A 15305-nucleotide genomic window follows, 5' to 3' on the forward strand; every position below is an offset into this window, starting at 1 on the left:
GGAAATGGTGGTCTTAGTGATCTGATAGAATCTGATATATATTTTTTTTTTTTGCATTTGTGTTTCATTCAAATATGGTCATAAAAACAAAAAGATGTTTTTAAGTAATTTTCTGCCAAGGCTGGTCTTTCTCAATAATCCTGTTTATATCAAAAACTTTGTGGCAGTTGTTGAGAAAATCCAATCCCTTGGCAAAATCAAATTTGTTGACTGTGTTGAGGAAAGTGTTTTGATACCACCTGTGTGAAGACTGCTTCAGTATCTCTTTTGTTAGCTTCCCAGAGACCAGATTTGATCAACATCTCTCTGATTGCGTAACCGGATGTATAGCGATAGGTAAATAGTGCATAGTTGCATTATAGTTTCCACTTCGTCGTCACTGTGCTGGACTGTGGGAAGACCAGAAGTCGTTATCTTTAAACAAAGTGACTCTCTCAGGTTCCTTGTGCCATACTTTCATGTCAACTATTTATTATTATTAGCAAGTAGAAAGTAATCTGCTCAGACTGAATATCTGAAGAACATATTTGTATATTAATGTGAGCATTTTCATGTAGGTTAAGTTTTTATTCAAAATATTCACTACCTAAGCTTTTCAAAAGGATACAAATTCTGTGACTTGAAAGTGTAATAGGTAGGGAATACCACCCTGACCCTACTCATGTTATATCCATACCATAAGAGGCTTGGTTTTTATGTCAGTCATCCTATAGCTGACTCTCAGGCCATTTACTGTCTTGATTTTTTTTTTCTTTTTCATTGTTTCCTTTTACAGAACAGCTTCTGCCAGCTAGGTACTGTGGTATTTTAGTGGCTTTGATGCCACCACAACTTTAAAAACTCAGATTCTCTTTTCAGCTTCTGATGAAACACAACCTATTTCTTCAGGATCCACAACATTTGCTATTCCAGAAATGCAATCAACAGAATCTGGTAATGACATTTCTTGAAAATGTAATTTTATTAGAGTTAGGAATTCTCACATGAAATGTACTCATACTTTTGGTTGTATTGTTAATTTACATTTCTTTACCTTGGGGTTAATATTATTAGAGGAAGAAGGTGGTGTATTGCTGCATTTGGGATAAAGACATTGAAATAGTGTGCTTTTAGGATTATCATGACACAGAATAGCAGAGTGTTACAGTTATATCTTTTTTTTTATCATTTAATTACACACAAATTATCATTTTCTTGGAAGTTTTAAGAATAGAGATGACTTGGATTATCATTGTTTATTTGTACTTTAGTCAAACATAAATTTCCTCATAGGATAATTACTGATTTACATTGCTGTTTAGCCCTGCTATGATTCAGCTGTCCTGATTTTGCAAAAGCACCATATCAACAGATTCCCTGAAATCAGTGTAACCACCAGCAGCCACCAGTGGATAGTTATTCTGAAGAAATAAATAAATAAATAACAGAACTTTGTCACTCATAATACTCCATTTCTACAGTGCAGTTGCCCTAAAATCTTTTCCTTCAAAATTATGATGGCAGAAATATTTATTGTGATAAAGGGTGATTTGACAGGTTCAAGCTGAATGTGGTATTTTTTTGGTTTGGTTTTTTTACAGTAACAGTGAAAATGCCTTTGCAACCTGTTACATTTGACTTGAGTAAAGTGGAACTGGGTAAATTATTATGATGTCTTCTAAATGTTTAATATGATAATTTCTCAGCACAAATGTATTTTCTTTTACTGGCTTCTGGTTGTGAAAACTTACTCTTCAGCCTCTGTTATTTCAGGTGTTACAATAAACTCTAAAGCCTCAACAGTTCAATTTTACAGAACACGTACATAGTGTGGTCAGATTAATAATAGTCATGAGTCTGACAATTTTCCTGTCTCTCTGTGAATGAAATGCTTTCTTTCTACAGCTGAAAATTGTATACAATTTCATGCTGTTTCAGGTTGTTTGCACTGTGAATGTTCGTTAGATGGAATTTTTTTTCAACATCTAGCATACTGATGCCCCTTCCAACCTGTTACACTGTACTTCACTGATTCTGTGATACTCCTTCAGGTTGATACCACGTGCTTTTGTTATGCAGTAAACCATTCCCACATGACTTCTAAAAGTACAGGCTAGCTGGATTTAGTATGTATCCCACATTGCATCAGGTGTGTTTAGAAATTTTATCACTTAGTTTATAACTTTGATGCTTAGCACTGAGCTTTTGTGTGCAGGCAAAACAATGTTTCTCGTAGTTTGAGGTATTAATTTACTCTGTGCCTTTGCCTAAAGAGATCATCTACAGAGGTCAGAGGTCATCTACAGGCTTTTTTCCATGCCAGAGGTATATGTTTTCCAACTTGTGTGCTATATCAAAATAACATTAAGCATTTGCAGCTCCTTATTTAAAAGACTTATCTGGGACATCCGAACTAAAGCGTAGGGGAGGAGGAGTTTGCTGTGAGCTGTTGCTTTTGGATAGAATTTTAAAGCCAGATGTGGACAGCTGGCCTGGTAGTAAATGCCTCAAAATTAGTTATGTATCCAAAAAAAATGCCAAACCTCACAAGGCAAAGAATGGAGTAGGCTACCACAAATATCAGTTTGAAGTGCGTATACAAGAAATCTAGAATAAGTTTAGATCTTTTGGACCTGCTAATAAAGGGCCATAGATCACCTTATCTAAAGACTGATCTCACTCACTGTTTTAAGATTGTTTTCATATTTGATCTTAGCTACCCAGGGACCTGGCCTGAAATTCACACCTCATCCCTTCATGAAAACCGGAGGGAGCATGATGGGTAAAGAGCATATAATTCCATTAGCTTTTCCATCCCTTGCCACCACTTCCATTGGCTGCGGACAGTGCTAAGATTCAACCAAACACATTGCTTTGAAGACTACTTGATGTTAGGCTTTTTTCTCTCTTCTTCCGCTCACTCCCCTCCACCAACTCAGCCATTTCTGTATAATCAAAGCTGAAAAGTAGTTTGCCACACTGACTAAGTAAAGAGCTACAAAAAGAACTCTGCTAGCATATGTTGCCTTCAATTTTTTTCCAGCAGTTGCAATTTTATTTCAAAGAATAGGTACTTAAACAAAAAGATCAGTGAGAAGAATTCTACCTAGCATGAGATACCAGAATTGACCCGACTTGATTTCACAACAGCTTCAGCGTTTGTGTTACATGAACCTCATTTCACAGCTGATCTCTAAAGCTGCTGCCATCTTGCTTATCTCCCATCGGTGTTGTCATGAACTGCCCAACAGCTGCTGTCCAAATACTGGCTCTGAAGTCAGTTCTCATTTTAACTCCCAATTTTCTTTCAGCTTTTGATGAAAAGCAGCACATTTCCTCAAGATCTGAAACACCTGGCATCCAAGAAATGCCATCATCTGTACCTGGTAATACTTGAAAACATGATTTTAAATAGAAATTCTCACAGCGACTTCATCATAGTTTTGGTATATTTTTAGTTAAGTTTAACATGAATCAGAGTAACTATAGGACTCTTACAATTAATTTGCTCTCTCAAATACCAGACTAGCTTAGCAATTTTTTTATGGTGCTCTAAAACAGTAAATACTTTCTTCTAATTTTTGCCTACATGCCTAATATATTCACAAATCTGTATTGCTGTGCTTATCATAATAGCCTTTGGCATGTCTGATTACATATGGTAGTGTTCCCTTTTTAAGTTGCAGTACTGCAGATAAGTAAGTGAAAGCTAATATAAGTTTTGTTTAAATTCCTGAATGAAACTGTTATAATGGTTGAAAGTGTTGAGTAAGTCACATAGAAATAACAGGATCAATAGCAATAAATATGTAGTCTTCAAAATAGCGGAGAATGGACCCTTAAGTTCTTTTATTTGAATATATTTAAAACAGTTATTTAAGCTAGACATTTTGCTGCCAGTAAGTACGACAGCATAGGTCCAAAGCTAACAGAAAAAAAAAGAATACTTATGCTGTATTGTTTCAGTACAGCTTTTTAAACTGAACTGCACCGTATTGTAATTAAAGAAAATATTTGCAACAAATTGATCTTGAGGTTGTGCTTCCGTAGATGTGTAGATGTGATGCTTTCAACACCCTGGAAACCTGTTATACCAGACTCCAATAAAATTAAACTGTTTGGATGATGCTATTTTCTTGACACTTAAAGTGTTTGGATTGTTAATATATAATAATCTAAAGCGTATAGTTTTCCTGTTCTTCCATGCCTTCTTTAGGATTTTTCTACTTCCTCTGTTCAGAAAATAAGCTGTAACTTACCATACCTTACAAAATGACACTGAACAAATGCAGTTTTATCAGTGCTCAAGGCTCTGCTTCTTTTACTGTCCCTGCATGAAGAAATATTTCATTTCCTTTCAACAATGACAATTCCATCCAAAATCTATTTGAGATTGTTGCCAGAACTTGCTCGCAGTAAAAAGTGGACTAAGTGGGTATTTGACAGGAAACTTTTAGTAGCTGTCCAACTGCTTGTAATTGCAGGTTAACGGCAAAGCTTGCAGATTCCAACTAAACATTCTTAAAATCAAGAAATGGAGATGAGTTAAGTTTTATTCAGTTATTGTTCAGAGGTATTAATCAATATTTATCATTAATGCATCTTCCACACTGAGCAATAACTTACAATCAAGTGCCTTAACAGAAAGTTTCAGTAATGGCTTTCTGTATATCGATACAATAGCACATCCAAGTTCAATACTTTATTCTACATGCTTTGCCTATAAAGAAAGTTACACTGCACTCTTTTCAAACCAGAGGCGTCAATTTCCCAACACTTAAAATGTGTGGGAGAATGGAGAAGATCATGCCTGATCTAGTCTGGAATTCAACATTAACATTTCCATGCAAAGATAAGTCCCAGGTTTGAAATAGCATTAAAAATGTGTTTAAAAATGATTATAATGTTTACTTAACATACTCTAGGCATAGGCTTCATATGCAACGGGACCATTAGCATATGCAGTTGTTTGTATTTAAAGGACTTCCTTGGCATAACCTAAGGAATTCTGGGGTTTAGTTTTAGTGGTTTTAGTGTGTGTTGGGGAAGGGAGGAAGGGGGAGAAAAGGGGGTGAATAGAAGAATCTTTCAACTAAAGGAAGGTGAGGAAGTCCAGCCACACAAGGACTGCAGTGAAATACTTGCTTACACGTTATTTTCCTTGGAGTGGGTCTCTTAGTGATCTTAATGATCTTTTCTAAAAATCTGTTGCTTAGTTGGTCACGTTAGGGTTTTTTTAGCAAATGTTTACTTTCCAAAGTTCTTCAAGCCTGTTTGAATTCCTCTTCATTCCTTGAAGACTGATTAATGACTTCACATTTATTGTACTCCACAGAGCTACATGACCCAAAACACTAATGTGGTTATTTAGGTAATGAACAATGCTTTCAATCTGGACTTCCTTTTTTCCTTTAAAACCACAGTACTATCACTTGTGCAGAGACTGCCTATTTCAAGATGACTTTCATATCTGATTTAGCTACACAGGGGGCTAGTCCTCAGGTGTACATCTCATCCCTTTTGGAAGCTAAACGAACAGTGATGTAGAGGCAGTGAGGGATTCCATTTTAGTTTTCATCACATTGCCACCTACTTCCTTTTTGCTGCTGCAAACGTGTTTGCTTCTAAGTCTAAATGGCAAGCCTGTTAAAGAGTTGTGTCAGTCACTTCTTGATCAGCAGCTAGAAAGCATTTTTGGTACAAAGTACTAAAGGACCAGTCTTTTGTAGCAAATTGTGACAATTTCATTTTCTTGTTGGTGTAATTTAAATTCCATGAAATGTAAGGGAAGATTCTTAGGAGTTCTGTCTAACATCAGATATTGGATCCTGTTGCTACACTATTGGGCTGCATATCTTTCTCCTTATTCACGTGATACAGAGAGGACTTTTAAGTGTTCAGTATCTTGCTTGTGTTTGCAGTTACTTGTGCTGGGTAGTGTGTTGTGCTACCCAGCAGTGAGATTCCTCAGCATTTAAAATCCAGATTTTCTTCTGAGCTCTTAGTGCAACACCAGTAGTTTCACGATTCATTTCTAAAGCACCTGGAGTCCCAGAAATACCACCAGTCCAATCTGGTAATGGCATTTCTTGCAAACTGAGGGTTCTTGACAGTGAGGAATTATCAGAGGAGTTCCCAGTGTGCTTCTGATGAAATGTTGGGTTAGTTTTCTTTACTTTGGAGATAAGGACAACTGCAAGATAAAAATTCTGCATCAGGTACTATTTTTGTTTAAGGCAGTGTATATAATGTTTACAATGCTGGATTATGGCTTTTTTTTTTTTTTCATTCATAGTTCACTTTTGCAATACTAATTGGTACTATTATCCATAATTGCCACTGACCAATTGTATATTACTTAATATAATAGAATTTTACAGTATAATGTCCTGGGTACTTCTGTGCCTGTGAGGCTCATAAATAAACCTGAACTTCTCTGTTATATGCAGAGTGTCCTGATACAGATAACTACTATATTACTTCAAGTTATACTTCTTTTTATTTTGTATTTACTTTGTTATTACTATAGTGAAGTTTTGTGGTTATTGGTATTTAAGGCATCTTTCTTGTCAGAACTCTTTAAGCTGTGCTGTAGTGACAAAATTCTAATTGGGGAGATGAATGATAGCACAGTGGGCATTGCAGACCCAAGTCCAGTTTATTTTTTAAATAGCTCAAGAGCTGGTAGTCCAGATATGTCTAGGAGAAAAAGAAATATATGTTTATCTGGGGACCAAACAAAGGTTTGTTGGTCTTCTGCATGTATCCTAAAGAAACAAGCCAGTTACTTTACTATTTTTTCTTCCTCTATAGGACAAATCTAATGCTGAACACTGGAACTCTCCTTTTCTTCTTTTGGTATACTCTGAACCTTGTCTTCTACTGCAGACCTCTATAGATATCTGCAAATGTTCTATAGTATTCCCCTGTACACTAACAAGCAGGTACTCTGTTTTATATTTGCCATCTTCACTGCTGTATTTAGAAGTTCTTCAACTCAGTGATAGTAAAGCTCCAAACATATTTGTGGAACTCTTGTTATTCCCATTTTTCAGCAAACGAAATGAAAATGGAGAGGATGGTAAATAGCCCAGAGCCACAAAGTAGAATGTATTCAAATGGATCCTTGAAAGTGAGAAATTTCTGAAACCTTCAATCCATTCCCTTGTCAGTCAAGTCTACAAACTTGTATTGCATTGTTGAAGGATTTTGTTTGCTTAGACTGGAGAAGTCTAACAGTTATTTCAGAATGAGAATTCTGTTTCAAATTTTCTCTTTGGTCCATCAAATTTGTGCTTTTTCCACTTTTCCTGTAAGGTGTTCTTGCAAGTGTGATGGCAGTTTCAAAATTCTGTTCATTTTCTGAGGTACCTACAATTAGATGTATCTTCTACTTGAGTTAAAAATTTGCTTTATGCTTCTTTCTTCCCAATAACATTCTTATACAAGTAAAGGGATTTTTATCACAATCTTTGCATTTCACTGTTGTTTGCATATCTGTTCACTAATTCCTGGAACATGAATGTGACTCTTCTTTTAGCCCATCCTTTTCTAACTGTGGATATGCGATTCTGTCTGTTTGAAGTATTTCATACCTCTTCAGAATGAAAACTTACTCCTGTAAATCAAGGAAATGCTGTTCCATTAGAGGTTCTTAAAGATTTTGTTTAAGAAATCACAAGTTTTTCTTCTAGTATTTGGCTCATATCTTGATGGAAGTTCTAATTAAGTTCACCTGTATGCATTTTTCTGCAGAGAAGCTATTCTTTCCTTTTTTTCCAGACATATATTTTAGCCCCAAAGTTCAAATTTTTAAGTGTGGTGAAGAATATAGTAATTAGAGCTAGTTAATTGTTTTTCAGATTAAATATAAGGTGGTAATTTCCAAAAGTTGACAGTATCTTTGAAGGCTGAAGTTCTGCCTACACATTCATTGACTAGTTCTCAATTTATGGTTTGAAAATATTGGTTTGATGCTAGAAAATGGGGCTTGGGAATCTGTCATTTACTGCAGTTAAAAGGCAGCTTTAGAACATCACGAATGCCATTATTGTCTCCTAGGAGCAGTGTTCGGTTTCTTTTGATAATACAAAGTGACAAAAAATTGATGTATGATTTATTTGCTAGGAAAAGTGTATCTAAGAAACCACAATTTAAATGCTGATTTATTTGGATGTGATTAAAGTGATGCGTTCATATGCATTAGAGAGAGTGCCGTAACATCTCAAGATAGTTTCCATCTCTGATCTTAGCTCTCCCAAGACCAGTTCTGGGACCCACATCTTTTCCTTCTCTGGAAACCATGAGGACAGTGATGGGTAAACAATGATTCCATCATATTTTATATCATTATGGCAAAACTTAAATAAGAAAATAAAATTTAGTCAAAACCTTTTGATTCTTTTTTTCCTGTTAATGGCAATGCCAGATGTGTTAGTGAGGTGGTCAGTCATTTATATAAATGATAACAAGGAGATACTTAATTGTTAAACTTCTTAATCCCTCGTTGCAATTTTCCACTCTGTAGGACTAGTTCACTAAAAGGTTAACTGTTTCTATTCAGCACAACTCAAGTAGGCCACCCTGATTTGAAAACATGATAATATTGTAATGAATGCAAATATTTATATCAAAAAGCTGAATGTAATATGGGCTTCATTCATTTAAAAGCCTGTACTGACATTGCTTTGAAAAAAACCTCTTCATCTGTAATATCTGAAGGCAGTTTTCTGGTTTTGTCTTAGTTACTCAGAGACCAAAGCTGAAATCTACTTCTCCTTACCTTGCAAGCCAACGCACAGTGGAGGGTAAATATGATGTTTTCTTTTTTTTTTTTTTCTTTTCCCCTGGCATCACTTGACATAATTTTCATCTGCTTTGAGCAATACCTATGTTTGTTAATGCATTTTGGCTTGCGAAAACACTTGCCATACTAATGACATGATTCTGGCATTTGAGCCTATGCTTTTTTCCATCACTTGAAAAATCACTTTTTGCAGGGACAGCTGGCAAAAAGAATTTGTCACGCAATGCCTATGTGTCTCTAGATGTGGGTTTTATTTTGAAAATTCTAGAATGAAATATTCCAATATGACAGAAACATAATTTTACTTCTTAGTAAAAATGCTGTGGTATAGAGGTCTCATATATGCCTTACAGGACATCAATGCGTTTTTCCCCTTTTGTTAAGCACTTATGTTCAAACTTAATGAATAGGCATGTGCTTATTGGCTTAGAGACTAACCTAAAGGAGGAATGGGAATTTTCAGATGTCATGGGGAATGGTGAGGCATTCTGTAGTTGGTTCTTTGTAAAAATAAGAGTAGTAACAACAATAAGAAAATAGCTTTTTGCAAAAAAATTATTGAACTTCTAAAAAGACTTGGAGTTATGACTGAATACCAATATGGTAATGTGCGATTTATTCCTTAATTCTGGAAAAAGGACCTATTTAGTATTTGTAGTTGCTTGCATGAGATGTAACCACCACCTGTCATCTTGAATTCTGAATACAAAGGTGTGCCTCTTGGCTCCCATGTTCAGTTTGCAACAACTGCTTTTGGGGCATCTTTCAAGGAAATGTAAGGAGTGTTTTGGTGAAGTAGACATATAGCCATTTTTCTGCTGATGGAGAGGCATTTAGCTACTGAATTTCTAAGAATATTGTGTTAGTTTCAACCACGGCAAGAGAGTTGGCTGCCGATTTGATCGCTGAGTCAGGAGCTATTGCCAGGAGCAGGGGTGTGTTGCCCTAAATGCAGAGTTTTGGGGTGTTGTGAATCAGTGATGCTTGTGCTGCTGCGGCGAGACCGTGAGGGCATCTCAAGGTTATTTCCGTGTGTGTCTGTAGCAGCCCAGAGACTGGACCTGGAATCCGCCTCCCCTGCTTCACCGGGAACCACAAGGACTGTGATGGGTAAATAGCCAGTGATCCCCTTCCTATGCTGATGGCTTTGGCAACGCTTTTCTCTGCAGCCATGAGCCTGTTCAGACGTTTTTGGTGTCCTCAAAGGTGATCCACACCGCAGCTGGTCCCTTTCAGCTCGTTGTCAGGAATTGCTCCATCTGCAAGCTTTCTGCTGCCTTTTTTGGGGTTCCACTTCTAGGTGTCCTCTGTTACCTTGGGCTGCCTATGCCAGCTGCGAGGTAGTGTCATGCTGCTATGGGGGTGATGCTGTGGCGTGGAAGCCTGCCCCAAGCAGGGCCGCGTCTCCTTGTTTGTAGCTCTCTCTTGATGCAAGTCATGCAACAATAGCCCCTCTGAGGACCTGAAGGTGGGTTTTGTGTTTGATCTTAGCTACTCGAAGACCAAGGCTGAAGTCCACCACTCCTTCCTCACTGGCAACCCAGAAAACCCTGACGGGTAACTAGAAAAAGCCTTTCTTTTTCCATTTCCCCCTTTCTCTGTTGCTCCCCGTCACGCCTCCCACCCCAAACCACCTGGCATCCTTGTCATCTTCCATGGAGAGTATGAAGAACTGTTGGTGCAGCTTGCTTGCCAAAGCACTTGCCGCGCTTGCTCTGTGATTCTGCTGTTCGGTCCCATGCTTTTTCCATTGCTGATGGGCATTTTCTGCAGGGACTGAGGGATGGCTTGTGCAGGGGGTGCACTCTTGCACTTTGCCTTCAGCTGCCATTCCCCTGCTGCTTTGTGTTTTGGTAGCGGGTCTTCCTTTCTCTGGCACACTCAGGTACGACAGCATTCTTAGGAGGCAAATTGCATCTGGGCTGAGTGGGGCTGGTGCAGGGGGCTGGCACCGCGGTTGAGCTGCCCGCCAAAGTTCCCTGGTCGAAGGGTGCAGCCCTTGGTTGCTTCACCGCTGACTCTCAAGGTGGCTGGTTGTCATCTGCCCACACCTTTACATTGCCGTCACCTGGAAGAGGGAGTGCCCTGCTCTGCTCTACTGCTGCTTTTGAGGTCACGTTAGGGTTTTAAGAACGATGCCTCTTTTCAGCTTCTGGTGAACCTCAGCACGTTTCTTCAAAGTTCAAGCACCGGCAGCCTTTGGTGCTTGGCCGTGCTGCCGACCTGATCTGGTAAAGCTGTTTCTTGCAGATCCGGTAACATTGCAAGATGGGAATTGTCCCAAGATATGCTGAGCTTTTAGCTGAACTGTTATTTTTCTTGGGCCTAGACTGGGGTGAAGTGCAAGCGTAGAGATGGCATGGCCGTACGTGAAAGGCTGTGTTTGCTTATGGCATTGGATATGGCCCGTGACGACAATGGGTGGCGATGCTCGTGGCGATAGCGTCTTGCACACTGGGAGGTGTACAAGACCAGTTCTGCAGCCTGGGAGTATTTTTTGGCCCATGAGGTATCAAAAGCTTTATGTGAACAGGCTGGCAAACCCACAGACGTGAAGCTGAGTGCGAGTTGAAGTGTAATGACCATATTGACATATCCTTCCCATTGAGATGCAGTTGAATCGTAGGTTACCAGATGGGCTGGCCGTGTTTCTTGGTGTCTCAGTCTAAGAGGTTGAAACTTAATTCTGAAATGTGTTTTTATGGCACTGGAGAAATCTTGTATTTTTGTCAACTGTGTGTCATGTAGTTCTGCGTCTTCTCCAATAATGCTGTAATTCTTGCCTATATTAATCTATTTGCGGTCCTTCTACCTTCTCTTTTGCAAGAAAATGCTTTCTGTGTATCAGGTACTGTACATCTCTCCTCTGTTACCTGTATTTCAAATAGTGTTTTCAAACCAAGTTTTTGTATGTCACGTCTTGTCCTGCAAGACATAAGCAAGTCTTTCTTTGCCTTTCACCTCTTTTTTTTTTTGTTAATTTTTATGTTCTTATTTTTCCATCATATTGTCAGATGTCTTTGAATATTTCTTCGTATTTCTTGCAAGAGCTTCTTCATCATTTGCATCACTAGTGGATCTTCACACATTTACAGTAGAAAATCCATTCTATGTGCGTTTGAGACCTTTTCCTCTCTGAAGCCCATAGTTCCTTAGTAATAGGTTGAAACCTGTTCAGTCTATAGGTTCAGATGATGCCAAAAAGAATTTTTTGTTTTGTTTTGTTTTTCAGCTTCACTGGACTCTCATCATATTACTTTCCTGTCCCAAACATCTGCATCTGCAGAAATATCAAAAATAGAGGCTTAGGTTTTGGTTATGGGTCAAGGTTGTTACAGTTACAGGTTGTTTCCTCTGCTTGCTGCTGTCTGAAATGGGCTTTTGTCTGCAGTGTTTGGTATTTAGGCTCATACAACGACACAATGTTATGCTGTGGTAGAGGATCAAATAGAAAAACCACAAGAATTGGTATTGGTTTGGTAGTTTAGAACTATTAGATATGAGGATCACTAGCTAGATGGAGTCAGTGTCAGTTGCAAAGAGGTATGTATTCTTTGGGACATTTTACCCTAGGCAATGTTTTGTTCGTCATGCCATACGTGTTATTTTGCAGTTTTCTTGATTACTAAGCATTTTTTTAACTTATATTATCATTTCTGCTTGGAACTTTTCTTACCGAGGGATCATAGATGTTGAAGATTAAATTTGTATTCATATCAGAGGTATGAATATGCAAGAGATGAGAAGGAAAATGATCCTAAATCTGCCAGTCAATATTTCAACAGTATTTTTTTGAATTTTCTGCCTCATCTTCAGGCTCTTCAGTATGTCATAATGATTGTGTTAACTTATGTCAGTTATATAAACTATCAAAATTTAATTTAAATTACAAACTGCATGATGTGTAGTATATTAAAACCTATAACTCAAAATACTGTCATCTGTAAAACCAAAACAAGCAAAGTGTTGGCAGTAGTAATACCTCTTTGCAGAAATTCATATTAGCATATGTTTTAAGTATGTAGGTCTCTTACTACAGGTGCAGGTGAAGTGAAAGGCACAGGGGGTTTGATGCTGCATGTGCGCAGCTCAATTGAATGCTGTTGATAAGTCTGCTTTTAGGGGGACCACAGGTTCTGCCAGGGTGTCTCAGGCATGTGTGACTTGTTCAAAACTGTGAGGTTTTGTTCATTTCAAGTTGGAAATCTCGTGATGTTGTATTATAGTGATATTGGCATCTTGCAAAGCAGTATAAAGCAATCTTAATTTTTCTGATATCCACGCACCCCCACCCCCATTTCTGCACCAATATGAATCTCTCAGGGTTATTTACGTTTTTCTGCAGTTGCAAGTTCAGCTGACCTGGAAAAATCTATGCCTCCACTTTCCAGAACACCTCATGTGCTAACAACAACTATGGGTAACAGCAATGCATTGGTTTTTCAGCTAAACCACTTTAGGTGTTTTGAAAGCAATTTTGGAAATGCTTTTCATCCCAGATACTTTGTTCATCTGCCATACGTGTCTTCTGCTTGAGTCATGATTGTCAGCATAGGCAGACAAAGTACCCTTTTTTACATGACAGTTTGTGCTTACTACTGAGAAACTCACCTGAGCATGTTTGTATTCTTACGTTTGTCTCTCAAAAAGCTACTAGGGCTATTTGGAGGTATAAAATGAGGTAATCTTAGTTTAATAATAATAGTAATAACAATAATGCATAAAGCTTAATAAGAGTCTTAAAATTGCTTGTTTTTTTCTTTCAAGCTTAACTGTTCTGCTCTCAGAGGGATACAGACATTTATATAGTCTATATTGTTTATACCAGCATAGGAATCTTTTTCTTATTTCTTGCTGTTCAGTGATATTTTTTTTAATTTATTTTAACCTTGTTTTATATGTGTACATATTTAAGAATTAAGATAGTCTTTCTTACAGAAATATGTTTGCAGTATTTTTTAGGGTTTTTAGATTATATTTTTTCTCCTTTTTTGGAGTGCTTTATGCTCACAACCATGGTGTTAGAAGTTCTTTTATCTTTTTATTTTCGGGGTTGCTTCAAACTACATAGACCGTGCTATCTAAAGTAATAATAGCTTTTGTTGGCCAACACTTTAGTTTTAGTTGTCATTTTAAGCACTGGCTTCATCTCCCACTCTAAACCAGCACTGCTCCGTTGTCAAGGTAAGGCATGCTTATTGTGGGTGGACCTCTGCATTGCAAATTAGGTATGTTATAACCTATAACATTTTTTCTTTGTTCTTATAAAACCAAAAAAGTTTTGTGTAGAATTAATAATTATAGATACTATGACTTCTTTTCTCTGTAGCTTTCAGTGGTATTCAGCCTGTTCTTTCAAGCCCTGTGACACCTAGTAAGCCTGAAATAGCAGATGCTGTACCAGGTACAATAATCTACCTAGATCTTAATTCAGGAGCCTAAACCACACTCTAAAACTCACTGAAATGTGTACACTGTTAATCTTTGCTTTCTGTGCACATTTGGATTGGAGCCTAACACCTGAATTTTGAATTTAGATGTTAATGGTTGAAATTGGTGCTTTCTCACACTTCCACTGCATATGGCAACTCATAGTCAGGTGACTCTCCTTCAGTATTTTGAAAAATGTGCCACACAGATAATGGAGAAAACAGTATTTATTGTCAAGTAGTGCTGTTGAAAACACTGTGATGTATGCTGAAAGCTGCTTTCTGCTGCTGTAGCTTTGTTTAATATATTAAGGGGAGTGTATCCTTAACAGCATGAAGTTGGTTAACAGTTATAGACACTCAGCGCTTTTGGACTAAAGCTGTAGTTGGATCAGTTGTCAGCTTTCTACTCCAAATTTCTTATGGTTTTAATGTCTGACTATTTGGTTGTTCAACATGACCTCTTTGTTAAATCCCTACATTTTACACCATACCTTCTCCCTTAAGTAGTGGACCAAATTTTCAAATGCTCAACTTAAAATCTTACCTCACAGTCGTTGAGATCCAGACCAGTTGCAGTGAAGGCAGGAGAAAATGAACACTGAGAATTTCTGCCCATTACAAACACCATGATTTATAGTCACTGAAGCTCTGTGCAGTTCAAAAGATTGAATTTCTGTCTAATGCATACTAAACTGATAAGTGTCCAAGCATTAGTAAAGTATTTGTTCTTGTAAAAACAAATTTGGTTTTGCTTATGAAGGAAGAGTTTCTTCCATTAGGTCCTTGCTCTCTTATGACTGTGTCACCATTCCTTCCAACAGCAAGAAGTGAATCCATTGTGGAATCTTTTACAACTAAAACTACTCGTCCTTTTCAATGGCCAAGGGTAACATTAGGTAATGTTGTTTTCAACCAGTGAAAAACTCTGTGTTTGTTTTGAGCTCTTCATCACATATCAATTCATTTCTTCTAGCATATCATTTCACACGCATAATCATTTTTTTTCCTGGTTATAGAGTCTTGTTCTTCCATTGTCATTAGACTGATTCTTCTTGATATATCTCTGTATGAGAACATAGTTCAGAATG

General features: G+C 37.6%; 1 protein-coding gene across 1 annotated transcript in view; it reads left to right on the forward strand.

Moving 5' to 3' along the window:
- ABI3BP (ABI family member 3 binding protein) overlaps positions 1-15305 on the forward strand; it is a 166177-nt gene that overhangs the window by 82377 nt on the left and 68495 nt on the right. The window contains 11 exon segments of the mRNA XM_056329210.1: positions 859-933; positions 2696-2761; positions 3291-3365; positions 8232-8297; positions 8724-8786; positions 9830-9895; positions 10277-10342; positions 12018-12107; positions 13131-13205; positions 14115-14189; positions 15039-15113. Of these exon segments, the coding sequence (XP_056185185.1) occupies positions 859-933; positions 2696-2761; positions 3291-3365; positions 8232-8297; positions 8724-8786; positions 9830-9895; positions 10277-10342; positions 12018-12107; positions 13131-13205; positions 14115-14189; positions 15039-15113 (792 nt within the window).

Source organism: Falco biarmicus, chromosome 2 (genome assembly GCF_023638135.1).
Source record: "Falco biarmicus isolate bFalBia1 chromosome 2, bFalBia1.pri, whole genome shotgun sequence".
NCBI classification, from domain to species: Eukaryota; Metazoa; Chordata; class Aves; order Falconiformes; family Falconidae; genus Falco; species Falco biarmicus.